This window comes from Branchiostoma lanceolatum, chromosome 5, assembly GCF_035083965.1.
Source record: "Branchiostoma lanceolatum isolate klBraLanc5 chromosome 5, klBraLanc5.hap2, whole genome shotgun sequence".
NCBI lineage: Eukaryota > Metazoa > Chordata > Leptocardii > Amphioxiformes > Branchiostomatidae > Branchiostoma > Branchiostoma lanceolatum.
Window position 1 is genome coordinate 22,265,941 of NC_089726.1, and position 16,337 is coordinate 22,282,277.

At 39.0% G+C, this 16,337-nt stretch overlaps 1 protein-coding gene across 1 annotated transcript; it reads right to left on the bottom strand.

Moving 5' to 3' along the window:
- Positions 1-113: 113 nt before the first annotated feature.
- On the bottom strand, positions 114-16,210 carry LOC136435728 (transmembrane protein adipocyte-associated 1 homolog). The gene is made up of 12 exons (XM_066429411.1): positions 16,093-16,210; positions 13,490-13,597; positions 11,908-12,028; positions 10,144-10,276; positions 9,185-9,274; positions 6,882-6,954; positions 6,357-6,436; positions 5,118-5,234; positions 4,478-4,538; positions 3,975-4,077; positions 3,533-3,613; positions 114-2,979 (listed from the first exon to the last, which is right to left on the bottom strand). Exons 2-12 carry the CDS (start codon positions 13,536-13,538, stop codon positions 2,757-2,759), a joined length of 1,131 nt encoding a protein of 376 aa, XP_066285508.1. The 5' UTR covers positions 13,539-13,597; positions 16,093-16,210; the 3' UTR covers positions 114-2,756.
- Between the last annotated feature and the right edge of the window lie 127 nt (positions 16,211-16,337).

The window sequence follows — 16,337 nt, forward strand, 5'->3', positions numbered from 1 at the left end:
AAATTTGGACTTCATTACAATCTTGGATATCATACAGCTTTATATGATACATTTACTTACTGGAATGTTGTGTGTTCTGCAAAATATTACTTAACAGTAAAGAACGTGGCAAGTTTATGTTCAACTGTACAGTCATGCGGCCAGTGCTGTCTTGTATATTTGTACCTTCATCAAGTTGTACTTGGATACTCCCATACTACAGAGAGTAGGAAAATCATAATAGCATGATACATACATATGGCACAACTTAACGATCTTTCTAATTAAAGCATACAGCAGAAAAGAACCATAAATACACGAAAAATGCACAGTTCAACATCTTGATTAAACATCTTACTTAAGTATCTCTTACAAATATAGAAGCAACAACAGCAGTATAACAATAATACAATCTTTTTGTTTTTCATTAAAAATAAATCACAGTTCTGTAAATGCAAAGCTTTGGATATCTTGAGTACTTCTTGCTATCTTGATAACTGTTTGTCACATGCTACTATAAGCTTCTCACATACTACTGGTTGTTTCCACATTAAACAAAGAAAACATTTACATGTATCATCTTATCTTTGACAAGATACACAACAAACTTGACTTCCTGAAAGTTGAATTTCAATTCTAGGTTATGGCAAGTACTCTTTACTAAAACTTAAAGGGTTTCCATTTACACTATGATGTGTACACTACAACGTAACGTATTTTCGCGATTAACGTACGCACCCTAATTAAAGTACGCACCTCGGTTCGACCAAAGTGCCAGGCAAATTTGCGGCCTTGAAACGTACAATGAGGAACCCCGAATAAAGTACGCACCCCTTCTCCTGGCCGATGTCACAGTTGAAATGTGACAGTTTCAAAAGTGCGTACTTAAGTGGAGAAAATACGGTATTTGAAATATTTAACATCCGTAAGTTATTGAATGACATACACTGACGAAACAAGGAGCTATGGAAATTGTTTTTCCATTTTTTCTAACTCGTACCCTTCTAGGTAAACTCAAACCTATGAAAGACCACTCTCAACTTTTCCACAGTGTCACATACAAGAATATCAAATGTTCAACATGTCATTGGAAACTTCCCATTTTTATAAGATTTGACACAATATAAGATTGTACCACATTTTTATCTAAATCAAATGAAAACAATATTTATACACACTTTTCATGAAGATTGAATATAAAACAATTATTTTTGGGAAGTTCAAGTAACACTTGCCTTGGCCAGTTTGGTTCACATAGTTATATACACAATGGAAAATGTGTATAGTAAGATTACATATCTGAGAAGCCTGTTTTTACAGTAGTTTTGTTGTACTCCTGGCAAAGAACAGTTACAATGTAGTCACAATTTATCGAACATATAGCATACTGCTTGACTAAGTTGGTCCACTTAAATGTTATATACGTATTACTTAAAGACAACATACTTTCTCACTAAAATACTTCTTACAATTCAAACATGAATATTGCACAATTTTCCTTTTACACATATTCATGGCTTTATACAATTTTAAATATACATTCTTATCAATCTCTCAACTAAACAACTTCCTCCAGGGTCTCCACACCTAATGTTCTTATTTCCAACTCTGTACTCCAGTGTCTCAGTGTGTTATGGTACCTAAAATTATCGTCACTGCTTGGATAGTAACCATATAAGGCATTTGCAGTTACATGACTGTTGTAATCTAACATGTATCATGTTGGGAGATTACAAGATAGGTCTTGTAAGATCTTGTAAGAGGAATGTTACAATAGTCTAGTCTTCAATTTTTTCAAACCCAACATGCCCACACTTTTAGCCACTGCATGTTAAGGCATCCTCCCAGCAGACCCGATATGTTCGTTACCTCCCATAGCGGCCCTGCCCTTCCGAACCCCTGAACACGATTCTGGCGACGTCACCACCAAACAGCTTTCAGCCAATCAGAGGGTTTGCTAAAGATCATCTCTAGCAAAGCCGCAAAGGATGCTGGGAAGCTATCAGCCAATTAGCTTACGTCTTACATCGCTACTTAATTATTCATGAGCAACTAACGACTTTGTGCTAAATAAGGCTACCTCATTAATTATTGATGAGCAACTGTCAGTGACGCCCCCAGAAGCCAAAATCTCCGTTCAAAAGATCGGGGCTGAGACCGGGAGGGTTTGCCGAACATTTTCCGAGCGGGCTTCAGCACTGATAAAGGAGGGTGTGTTAAGGTAGCACCATACAATGACTTTTTTTCTCTCTCAGAATTGTTTGACGTCTGGACATTTAAACTTACTTCCATCCTTCCACTCACCAAGATGGCAGAAGCAGCTATCTTTCAGCTGTGATGTCATTTACAAGCACAGCATTGCTATTTACAAGTTACGCTCCTTCAGCACAACCACAGTCAACTTCACCAACCTTTTGGGTGTTTTTCAGCTGCTTTCGTAAGGAGTAACAGAGATCTATCCATCATACTGATGGAAGCAGCTGAATTGTTGGTGACAACATTGGGTGCGGTTGTGCTTAAAAAAAAACCTGTACAAGTGACCACCTCTGCATAAGGACCACCTGGCCACTGTGGCCACTTACTGGACATTTGAATATCTTTTCCATTGACCCACACATTAATAGTCCTCTCTGTTGTGACCACCTGTCAGGTGTGCTCATTGTCTTAACATCCCTTGAGTGGTCACTACAGACAGGTTTGACTGTACTTGCAAATGACTTGACCACTCACAAGACCAATACTATGTTGGATTTTTAAAATAACGATCCCAGACTCCCTCAGCTGCTGATGTACTGCCATCTCTCCAGACTGCCCGTGTTGGTCTTGGTCACGACGACGTCGGGCGATCCCGACTGGTCAATCTGCGTGTCGTCGTAGGAGTAGTTGATGGCGGAGGGGTCGGGGAGTTTGAGGTTGGTGTAGGACTGGGGCAGGTGGACGTCGTCTGGTTCGTCCTCCTGTGCCTTGTAGGAGAAGTTCAGGGAGGTGGGCCGGGGGTCCCTGTGAAGGGGGGGATGCTATGGTTAATGGTTATGAAATGTGGCGCAAAATACATTCAGCCCATCACACATAGCTGACCATGGTCTCCTTACCTTCTCATGGTTGGGAGTTAGTAATCTGTGGTTGGGAGTTGGTTGGTATGGATGCCTACTAGTCTTTAAACGTTATCTGTACCAGCCAACTACAAATTTTGAAAATTCAAAGTAGAATTCTACAATCAGAGGAGTGAACTGGAGTTAGAGTAGGATGGATTCCAGGCTGCTCTCAACCATGCGCCGACCTTGGGAGTAGACGGGAATAAAGTCGTGTAAAGATCCTTGATGTGTAACAGAGGCGTTAGTTATCATTTTACTAGTGGATGTTACTTGCTTCTGTGTTACTTGGCTTATTTACAGGGATGCTCAGAAGGTTATGACACTATGAAATTTTTTTCTTGTATGTGTTAGATTGTTTGAATAGAAATGATTTTCAGGTGTGTAGTTTGACACTTGGACATAACTCTAATTTATCAAATCCCTAAAGAGCTAACCAAGGAATGTCCGGTTAGACTTACCCAAAGAACTCACTAAGGAATGTCCAGTACACCAGAGGTGCAAAACAGGTGAAGTAGGCAAGGGTGGTGGCATCAACAACACTGGGGGAAACAATATCATATCATACATGTAATACATAAGTATCAAGATTATGTAGCATACATATGATGTTTGAAGCTGGAATGTAAATTATCTAATTCAATACCACAATCATCTTTTTTCTATAATCAGTATCATCTAACTTTTAACATGAAAAAGCATTCACTTTAAGTTTAAGTTCAAGACACTAACAATATTGAAAATCTATAACCACACACCAGAAGTAATCAGTAGATCAGAATACCAAGGAGAGTAAGAGAAATGGTCCAACATTTGTAAGGTAAGTTGCAAATTCTCAATGGAAAATCTCTGAATAATGCTCCTCTTAAAGGTATAACACATAGAAGAAGGACATGTTCTTACCAGAGGCCATTCCAGATGTCACAATACAGCAGCATACTGCCGGTGGCCTGGGTCACATTTAACACGGCCAGCGCCACACAGTACAGGTAAAATGACTTCTTAGCTGGAAAAAAAACAGGGTAAGTGTCCAACCATGGCTATCTGCAACATGAGACAGCTTTCAGACAACACTGCAACAGATGAATTTAAACCACACAAACTGGTTTACTCATGGGGGACTTTGAAAAAAATGAACGCGGTCGTTCGAACACGTTATTTTCTTTATCGACGTGCGCGATGACAACAGTTTGTGTGGTTCAAATTTCTCTATTACAAGGTTAAGGTTCACTTTGATTGATTTCTAAGGCAAGCTTGAAGACCTACTAACAGAGCAATTTTACAGTCTAGTGCTCTATATCAGATTCTGTACATTTCTTTTCGATGCCAACATCTAGTGTAAACAATACACATTTGGGGCATAGTGAGAAAAAATTGGTTGTGTTCATGAACGTTTACAAACTTACCTGGTAGCTGAAACCTTTCTTTCAAAGGTGTGAATGGCAAGATACAGATCCCAACATAAACCTGTGTGGAAAAAGAGAATTTATCAAGACATACCCTTCTCAGAGTTCATCATATGAAGAAAGAGGCATTGGGTTTGTAACCGTTTGTATCATATCAATGGATGATGTAAGTATGATAAACTGGGCTTGAAATCATTTTGGGAATAGGTGCACTGGTGCGCCAACCTAAATATTTAGGTGCACAGAAAGAATTTCGGGTGCGCAACATAAGATAAAAGTAGAATGGCAGCAAAACATAATTAAAACCCTACTGGCTCTCTTAGGAACTTCAATCTGAAATTCTATAGCTAACTTCAAAATTTCAAACAAGTGCAACAAAGGCTATGATGCTTTTTCTGATACAAGTACTGAAACTTCAAGAATATTCTGTATACTAGTGTACAATAGTACCTCTCTCATACAGCCCACAAAAAGTATCTACAGATGCATTGGTGCACTAACATTCAAAAATTAGGTGCACAGGTCCAATTTTAGGTGCAAAAAAGTGCATAATTATCATGATATCATGTACCCAGTATTTTGAGCCTAAAATGTGCAGTGGCATGGACTTGATCAGAAACACTAGGAGATCTAGCCTTACCAGAGAGAATAGACATGAGCTGGTGAACCAGAAGATCATCCCTCCGTGTCCAAACAGGCTGTAGTTTTCATCCTGTAGTCTGAACCGGGTATCAGGCAGGACAAACTCCAAAACCCCCTGCACAGGACAGAACATACATGTTTGTATAGAATTATATACATCAAGAACATTACACCTTTTAACAAACTGCCGAGGCTCACTGACAAGATAATAAAACAACATGCCATGATACCATAAAAGTCAAACCAGGCCCTCTCTACATACATGTACGTTGTACATGTACATGTAAGGACCACCTGGCCAATGTGACCACTTTTTGCTGGTCCCTCATACACATTTCTCTATTCTATTTCTATTGATGCAGGCATTAAAGAAAACCTAAGCAATATTAGGGCCCAAAAATCGGATCTTGAAAGTCAATTTATTTAGTCATTTCTATAGTACATGATTAGTTCAAACAACACTATCCCAATGTATAGCGATGTCCATCATGCAAAAATATGACGTCGTTGTGATGTGAGAACTCACTGAAAATCGTTGCCAGGGTTGTTGTAGGATCGCGAAACTAAGGGAATCATCGTATGACATTTTTTTGCACGGTTTTTAAATGGTCAAAGTGTTATTAGGCAAATGTGCTAAATAATTGTTAGTACATGTTACTACCATCAAGATTTCAGCATTTTTTTATTTTCATTTTTGGCCATAATATTGCTTTGGTTGCCTTTAAGAATCCTGTCTATAATTACCACTTGTCCACATGCATAGACCAGATTTTATCAGCCCCCTCAGTGGTCTTCTTGGGCAGTTCTGACTGTAGCATTTCATCATCATCATCATCGTTCCTCCTCTTACGAGGTGCAGCAAGAGAAGTTGGTCCTCCAGAATTTCTTGTCATTCATTTCAGAAAGGAGTTCCTGTCCTTCCAAATTGTAGCATTTACATTGACATATGTCAATGGAGATAGACATCCAGGTACATATAATAAGATGTGCAAGAGAACAGTTACTCAAGTAACTAAATAGATCTTAGGAATGGCCTGACATTTCATTCTGGTAGCATCAATTACTTTTCACCAGTCACTGACCAAAGGTACAGTACTGGATATTTCCTAAAATGTCTGACCATTTCCAAAATGTATCTATATAGTGAGCTGCTTGAGTGACTGTTTTCGTGTGCACATTGACTTACAGTGCTGAATTGGTAAGACTGGAACAGAAATTGCAGTGGGGAGATGCTCACCTGTGTGACTGAATACACAAGTGCCAGAAAGCATGTGACGAGCAGGACTCTTTTTATACTGGATCTGCTGTCTAGGTGACCTGGAGGGGGGCAATAAACACAACAGGGTTTAACAGTTATTAAATAAATAGGCCATTTTCAGTTTGCAAAGATACTTGTCTACCTATTTGTAGAAAGTATTACTATCTCTCTTTCATAGCTTTCATATATCTTCATCACTATGAACACCTGGAGGGCATAAATATTATCATTGTAAAGGGACTGTCATATAATACATACTACTGGTACGTCTAAAGATAATGTTGCTGTTTGAAGTTTCTGTAACTTTAAATGTACTTTTTTAGGTGATGGAAAGCTACATGTAATCCTACACAGGACGTAACAATGACGAAAAGTATATAGAAACATAACATTTTAAGAAAAATACAAAAGGGCTATGGCTTATAACATCATACTTTACAAGACGGCAAGTCATCTCAGTGACAACAAGCCTGGAGTGTCATCATACATGTACGTTCTACTTACCAAACATTAGACCAAACACCACCACACTCATCTCTGTTCCCAGCAGGAAAAATCTCAGCACGATCCACAGGATCTGAGAGGGACAGACATGGAAGAGTAAGACACATGTTTCAAGACAGTTCTACAACTAGATAAGATGCGGATATCACTTCCAGATATTTCAAGTGACATCCACCACTTGTCTTCAGTGTCACTAGAATGAACTGGCAGAGCCTGTCAATACTAGTACACGAGATATATAACAGTTACTGGAAAAATGGTTGAGCATGTCAAAGTCAATAACTTGTGATGGCAGTATGTAAATGTCAATGATATATACTATGAAATCATGACATTGTGCAGAGGATTAAAGATAATATGGTAAGTCAACACCAAAGGAACTTTGGTGCAAGACACATGCATTATTTCTGAAGAATAGCGGATACAAAAAGTACCTGTATGCAGACAATAGACAAATTTGATCTGGTTTCTTCATATAGGGGGGATATTGTTCACAAACTGTCTTTGTCACCGCGCATGTCCGTAAAAAAAAGATTGAGTTCGAACGACATTCCCAAAACCCAGAGGAAGCTGGTGTTTGATTACAATCTGTCTGATTTACGACAGATAAGTACAGTCAAACCTGCCCAAGGCGACCACCCGGGGGACCGAGCAAAAACGGTCGCGATGGACAGGTGGTCGCCATGAAGAGGATTCCAATCATAACATGTTTCCAGGTCGAGGTGTTCTATACAGTGTAGATGGATGGAAAATTATGTGATTTTAGACAGCATTACGCCCACCAGGTTCAATTCTCATTGACAGAAAGATCCTCCAGAAATTTCATTTTCTGTTATCGTTGTAATATTTGTATACCGTTACATCGTGGACAAATGTTCGTCATAATTTTGACTAAAAACAATGTCTGCCTCGATGATCTCGCAGCGCTCTCCCGCATTCACACGTTACGTTAAATTAAGAGTACACACACACACACACACATACACACATATAAAATCTAGGTTTTAAGGCCTAAGACAAATCCCTAGAAAACACCTGCTGACCCCAGTCTTCTTTTGGGCGCCGACCGCTGGATTAAAGCGGCAAAAAGTTTTCGAACTGACAACTGAAGGATGAAAACGGAAAGTTGTGATACCGCCGCCGAGCTCACACAGCATCGAAAGGTAACAGTGGAGCAGAATGCACAGCGTCGGCGATTACAAGCAAGCAGCGCCCAATAAAGATCTGTGGGTCAGTCATGTAAATAACAAGAAAATAAGAATATTGATTTTCATCAAGAACGAGAGCATTCTAAATATTTATACTCAGAAGCGTCGTGTTTTAGAAAAGTCAGCGTTATGCCGCGCTGAAACAAAGATGGCGCCAAGGACCAAGGAACAGAATGTCTCGGCCGACGTTTTGCCCTCCGCCGCGGAGTCATTTTTCGGCGAAATTTAGTAAGACAGAGACACATTTTTGTTGAAAATACAAGAAATGGATAGTAATTTCTGAGAAATCTTACTTTTTGACGCCATGCACTACGTAATCTTTTTGAAAATTGAGTTCAAACCGAACCAAGCTTGCGGTAAACTATAAGGTTACGATGGGCACAACAACATCGATATTTGATTATTCACAATCCGTTTGTATTTACAATTTTTATAGTAGGATCGTTTTAATAAAACACTTAATGGAGAAATCGATGCTATTCATATATTTTTGTCCGTCAAAGTCTTAAAAACATTTCCGCGAAATCCGACAGCAAAATCCGATGTCACCACACGTTGGAAAAACGCGGTCACCATGGGCAGGGATTGAACTCTGTGCGGTCCCAATTCGTGGCGGTCGCGGTCGCGTTGGACGGGTGGTCGCCTTGGGCAGGCCGCTTAATGCTTGTGCCATTGGGGACAATTTTCGGGACCGAGAAAAAGCGGTCGCCATGGCCAGGTGGTCGCGTTGAAGAGGTGGTCGCCAAGGCAGGTTTGACTGTACACAAAATAAGCCGGTTTCTTTTACGTATGTGAGGAAGGGAAATAGCACCAGACATTGTATTGCGATGTCCGGAATCATTTGACGGCAGGTGTCTGGGTGCTGGGCCAGCCGCGGGAAGTGAATACCCGCCAGATAGGCTCTGTGACACCAGTCTGGTTTTGGGGAATGTTGTTTGAATGTGTTCTTTACAGATTCGAAGTGTGTGATGCCATGGAAATTTCCTGAGCAAAATTCCCCCTACGATGAAACTATCTTTTGCAATTCAAATTAGTCTTTTGATAGGGTCTCTCACTAATTGTACAACGACTTTGACAACAAAATACTGCTCACACCTTGTCAGTCAGGATCCCCAGCGTTGCTGTGGCGTTGACAGTCATGGACACCACAGAACGGGACACACTGATCAGTGCAACTATCACAACCTGGAGGGAAGGAAACAAACTCAACTTCAATCAAAGTTGAATTGCAAATGTCAAAAAAAAAAATGTTACTGAAATTTTTTTCTGAATATAATCAACTCCAACCTTTGTCAAGGAATGAGCAATCCATTGCTTCTAATAGTTCTACATGTATGACGTTACATTAGGCAGATGTGCCTCTTTGAGCAGTTCCAGAAAGTCTGGTTCTGTGTCCATTAAGATTCTTACTTTGTCCAGTAAGACTGAGTGTCCAGGTGACTCTACATGTACATGTATGTGTTGTGAAACTTATGATCCACTGCTCACCGAGTCACATGTTCTATTTGCATAACATGACGCCACAGAAGTAGTGGATTGCTCATTCCTCGTTGACAAAGACTGAGGATTTACATATTCTAATCAAGAAAAAAGTACATTTCCAAGTGCAAGAATGGAAAAATCGTCATCTCTGACAGCAAATTTACATGTACCTATCATAGGTCTAAAGAAATGGTGCCCATTTATATGTTTCAGTATGTTTAAGTATCATGCACACTTGATGTACAGGTCGGGACAAATTTTCACATGTATACAGGCACAGGTCCAGAGTTTAGGTGCACAGCCCTAGGCACGACTGTCTTGCCAGTCGGGTATATGTTAAACATTCTGCCAAAAATGTTGAAGCATGATTTTTTACTGGTGTTCAAACAAGGCAATCAGAGACGGCAGACTTCAACCCCTTTACCCACACTGCTACGCAAACTGATCAGAAACACACGTAGACAGACACACAGACAAGCCAAACATTTATGTACATTGTATCATAACTCCTTTTGGATGAAATAAAATGAAAGTGGTTGCCTAAAAATGAAAATCTGGTACTGAATACTGACCAGTATGTAGAAGGCTCTGAAGATGGGGCTGTTAGTGTTCTTGAGTTTGACCTTGGCCTTGGGGAAGCGGATGACGAGGAAGAGGAGGAAGAGCAGGTTGGGTACCAGGAGGACCACATCCCACACTCGGACTCTGCAGGACAACACATAATGATACAAGACACATCAGCAACACAATATTTCTGAATGCAATACACCCATACAATTAGCTGCATGGTGAAGCAAACTTTGCTTTTCTAAGTGTGAAATTTAAACCATAACTACAATTGTAACTACTTCCACTACTGTTTTTTTTTCCTCTACAAAATCAAGTACATCTTTATGTAGTCACTTCCCACCACATCTACATGAAACATCTAAATCTATTTCCTTTTTGTGTGAAATCATGATTATAGCTCTACAGTTATTAGCCAAAAGAAGAGGATTCATTGAGCCTGGCCAGCTTTTTTCTAGCTCTACAACACTCTTTCATTCACTCTCAGTTGCTTCCCAACTAAAGCTAAAGGGCTGGAATCCAGACTATACTCATTTTCTTCTGCACAAAATATATTTCACATAGAAGCTTTCCAGGTTTTACTTCCCTGTGACATGTGTGAGGTAACATTAACCACTGTGTACTAGGGGTGGATATCGGTTCGACTGGACCGGTTTGGACCGGAAAAACATGCAAGAACCGGGTCAAAAAAACCGAAAGTCGTGAACCGGTTTTTTGAACCCGGAACTTGGAACAAAGTAGAAATATTAGAATATTTAGACATCTCCTTAGTACTCTGGCCACAGAAGGGGAAAAATAACCTTGAATCAAACTAGATTAGCCAAAAATAAGTCCATATTCATCTCTTTCTATAGCTGTTTGTTCAGTTTTAGGTCGATACTGAAATGTGCTACGAAAAAAACAACACATAAAAGTTACCACACAGCCACGAGGTTGGTGCCGAATCGGCATCATGTATCCCCATAAAACTCACTGGAAACTCACAAAAACACACTGTCACTCTCATAAAATTCGATAAATCTTCACTTGAAACAAAGAAATCAACACCTGTTCGTTTTGAACCACCCAAAACCCTCCATAGATCATGGAATTTGAACCGGAAAAGACGAAAACAAACCCTGGGCAAAACAAAAGATGGCTGCCTATAGAGGAGCATGCAAGCTCATTTGCATGTTCCATATATGGAATATGGTGGTGACACTACCGCCCTCTAGCGACCCTTAGTCACACTGCGGGTTTATGATAGGTTGATAATGATTCTAACACTATGTTTCAGTCATAGCAAGGAGGTTTTTTTGGTCATAGTTTATCTGTAGGGGCAAACTTAAGTAATTTCCTTTATTGTTGTTGTTACATTACAAACTCTACTATCATTATAACTGAATTACTTCTTCAATCTTTTTAAAAAGTTGTTTGATATACTATACTGCTTTTGTGTTTTGTACTACTGAGCTTTTTTGCTTACCACTGACTATAATTTTGCATGAATTTTTTTGAAATTATATTCCAGGATGTTAGTTTTGATTAATAGGACTATTACTTGGCAACCTGGCTCAAAAAAGTATTTTGCACCCTGAACGTTCAAATACATGACCAGTTATTGGTTTGATATTACCTAAGTACACTAAGATATCAACTAGGCAGGATCAGGTTTAGGTTCAGGTCCGGACCTGAACCTAAACCTCTGGACCTGAACCTGGACTCGAACCTGATCGAGCCGAACCGGTATCCACCCCTACTGTGTACACAAGGAGGCAGTCCAGCCTTACCCTGAGTTGTTGATCTCCATGATAAGGGGTTCGAAACATTTGGCTGGTTCCACTGGGAGGGACGTTGTGTTGGTGTCGTTAGCGACCATCTCCGTTGGGTTTACCGTGATGTTGTGGTAGGCTGGTGACATGTAAGGGAATGGTAAAAAGGCATATATATATATATATCAGGGCTCGAAAAAGTGGGTGCATGTGCACCTGTGTGAACCAAAATTTGGAGCTGTGCACATAATTTTTGACTATAGGTGCACTGGTGGACCTAGATATCTTTTGTAGGCTATAGGATAAGGGTACTACTACTATTGTACACTAAGTATACAGAATATTCTTGAAATGTAGCTATCAGAAAAGTATTATAACCTTTTGTACTTTATTTGATGTCTTGTTTGAAACTTAAGGTTAGCTATAGAATTACAGATAGAAGTTCTTAGGAGCATTAAATTTAAAGTTTGTAAATATGTTCTGCTGACATTCAACTTTAATCTACATGTATGTGGTGCATCCAAAATTCTTCCTGTGCACCTTTGGGTTTTTTTGGGTTGGGTGCACCAGTGCACCTATTTCCAAAAATGACTTTTGAGCCCTGCATAGGCTATGTTGATGAAGGTTAGACATCCTGGTAAACAATCTCTACAACTGGATAAGATACAGACATCACTCCAAGATGTTTTGAGTATTACTATTAGTATTAACTTGTTCTGCGAACCAACCAATTTTGGCACTTTTGTTTTGTGATGCACTCGCAGAGTAAGCCCCGGTGTTCAACCTTTGAATGTATATTTTGTAGGATCAGGACAAATTTGGTATCATTGTGAAGGGAAATAAGAAACAAGCTTTCCAATGATAGATAATTTGGTAGTTATTCTACTTTGTACGTTTGTTTAATAACTTATCAGTTATGGAATGCGTAATTTGATTTTCTTTCACTTCTGTAAAATTTAATATGTCATTAATTTTGATTGAATCATTTCTTTAGCTAGCTATTCTGTTGGTTTTCCTTATTTATTTATCTATCTATAATGATTAGCTTTTTTGTTATCATAAAAGTTATCAATTTACTTATGTATACATGTACATGTTAAAATGATCAACTATTATCAAGTAATCAATCGCAGTTAAGTGGAAACCCTCGAAAAACCTTGGAGGTTTGCAGCAAATGTACTTGTTTTTTATGTGCAAATAAACAATAAACAAAAACAATAATGCTACACAATTGATAAAGTTACAATATGGAGAAATGACTAATCAAATCGTAACTTTCTGAACTGTTTGTGTTAAGTGTATATTACAATTGATATGTACATGTACAGTTTAGTCCTGATTAGGCCACACCAATTTGATTCCTTGGTTCTCTGACTTTTCAAAATAATGATATAGCAAGCAGAAAACATACAAGCAGAGGGCAGGAAGGAGAACTTGAATGTGACGGTATTCTATCCATAAAAATGAGTGCGCCCAAGGTGTAAACCTGGTCCTCTGGCTTTCTTTTCAACATGTTTTTCCACTTAAGCATATTTTCAAAAGATCCGAGAACCAACAAATTAAATTGGTGTGGCCTTATAATCTGATAATTCATACTTACTTGGTACAGGAGTTGAGGCCATTGTGGCTGGGATGAGCACCATTGCCATATTCTACGGTACTACCTCTGGCTGCTACTTCAAGTTGAACTTGAAAGTTGATCAGCAAACTGTAACAAGACCATCAGCATATAGAATTTCAAATTGTGTATACATCATGTACATATAGATGCATGTATCACCATGTGTTTTTGCTGAAAATATTAAATAATACACATGTACATGTAATAAGGCCACACCGTACAAGTAATGACATCAACACCATTTCCTCTTTCCCAGACTTTCAAAACAAAATGGAGGAAGGAAAACAAGCCGACAACTATAGTGACCAAAAAACTAAACACAGTCATCGCACGACCCCCATTTTACATCCCTTCTGAAAGACAAATGCAGCTCCAACCAGGTTACCCTTCTCCAACTAATTGGAACCAGGAGCTGAACTCGAGGCTGCTATCAAATGAGCTACAGGGACATCATATCTTTGCTGTGTTTTTTTTTTGTCCAAGAAACAACATAATTTGTTGAAATGGCCTGCGCATTTCAGCATGAGTCAAGAGCACATGATCCATTAAGGCTAATGAAGGACCCACCACATCTCACCACATGATCATGTAACCATGGAAACTGAGAGTGAAAGCACTTTGGGAACTGCATTGTAACTCATCAGTCCCAACAGATCTAGAGACTTGTATTTTCATGGCAAACATGAAAATTGAAATTGTCCTTCAAACAATTTGCTTAAAGGTGCATCAAGCGATTTCAGGGGGTAAAACTGGAAATATTCTGGATAAAGCAATCTATATGAAATTGACATCAACTGCCTGATATTAGCACATTTTCATCATTAATTTATACTTTGGGCGTTTAATAAGAGCACAGAAAGAAGTCACAAAACAAATATCTTATTTATTGGTACATTTGCACCACCCAATAATCAGCCCAGAATCCAGCCATAACCGTTTTCTGTCAACAATTTTCGGTAACTTCCAGGGGGCGTGACGCCACAATGCCCAAGCACATTGAGTATGACCATGTGATTATTTCTCTGGAAGCGTTCGGGACTTATCGGTCAGAATCGTGCATGCTCGGAAGATTTGAAATGATGGCTGGCCTGCAAGTGCTCAGATTTTCAATGAGTTCACGCCACGCAACAACATGATCGCATTTTTGCTCCATGACGGTCGATATGCAATGGGATAGGGTGAAAATATTCAAACTTCCTATGGATAGAAATCACTAAAAAATAATTTTGAAAATATGACTTGCAACTCCCTAATATTGCTTAGGTTACCTTTAAGGTCAGGTAAAATTGTAAGTACAATGTAAAACCAAAAATTTGAACAACCAACTATGTATGCAGCATACAACATTTCTTTTGTATTTCTTAACTATCAATATTCAAACTCATGAAATACAAAACTATGCATAATCATATTTTCCTACCAATGACTTGATTGTCTGGCCCTGAGAAATAAATATGGCATAGCATTATTTCTACCAACTACATGTATATTCCTATGATATAACCAAAATGAGGTCTGAAAACACTTGTCAGTCTAGACATGACTGTGAGAGACAATATTTGGTACCAGAGAGTCTGTGGGTTAGAACTCTGACCCGATTGAATCCATCCTAATCAGATTTCTGTCCATAAAGGGAACTGAAAGTGAAACTAAATTATAAGGTCCTTACTGAGTCACAGTCTCACAGACATTCATACAGATTCTGTACATGCAGAAATTTCCGTGGTGGTTTTATGTTTGTAGTTTTTCACGGTGACTGCTTCAACACAAGGTCAGAACCACCGCGACAATGTGACTCACAGAGTTAACGAACTCAAAACCACCACGAACAGCAAAATCAAATCCCTGCGAACTTAGATAGATTTACCAGGGGTGCCAAAGCATTTGAACAAATTTTATAATCCCGCTTTGTCACATGATCCAAGCAGCGGTTGGCTGGTTTGGATATAAAGACTGCATGTCACAAAAATTAAGATTTGTGCATATTCGCATAGTGATTCGTTTGTTTTTCATAAGATTTGTGCGTTTTCAATAGTGACTCGTGCGTATCTCATAAAATTTGTACAAATCTCGTGAGATTCGTGCGAAAGCTTTGGCACCCCTGTTTCCAGTATTTCTCCCACTGATGTTGTAGTGACACAGGTTTGTTTGTAGTGAGTTCACCTGTATCCTGGTCACAAGATCATCAGACCACCTGACAGACATGTCTGTATAATTTGTCTGTCTTTTAGTTTTACGTACCCAATCAAATTCATAACAACAGCACGTTTAAAGCTACCTACAAACCTTAGAAATCCAAAATGTTTTCATGGTATATCCGAGTCTGCACACCCTAAATATCAATATTTACCGAACTGTCATATGATAAACTGACAGACAAACAACAACAACATGAACCTTATATTATGATAACTCATCAGGTGAGCTGACGTGTATATTTCCGTATTATCATGATGATATCAGCACTTCTTTGCCATCTTACCTATCCTGGGTGTATCTTAAAGGTCCATAAACATCATAATAGGTTAAAAAGTAGAGAAAACCACTAATATGTGAGTAAAATGTGAGGAAATGTGACTCACCTGCTGTTATCACACTCACAGGCGGAGTCGACTGTTTTTACAGGAAGTGTCGTCACACCGGGCGCATCATGGGAGCTTTGCACCGGATATGCGTAGTGATATAAAGGGGCCATGTCAAATTGTTTACTTCTCGGGGTCACATTATACATGCACGGATGTTACGATTATTATATTTGCAATATTTGATGTACTAAACTAGAATCATATTTACAAAATATCAAACAGATCATATTTCTAATCGCCAA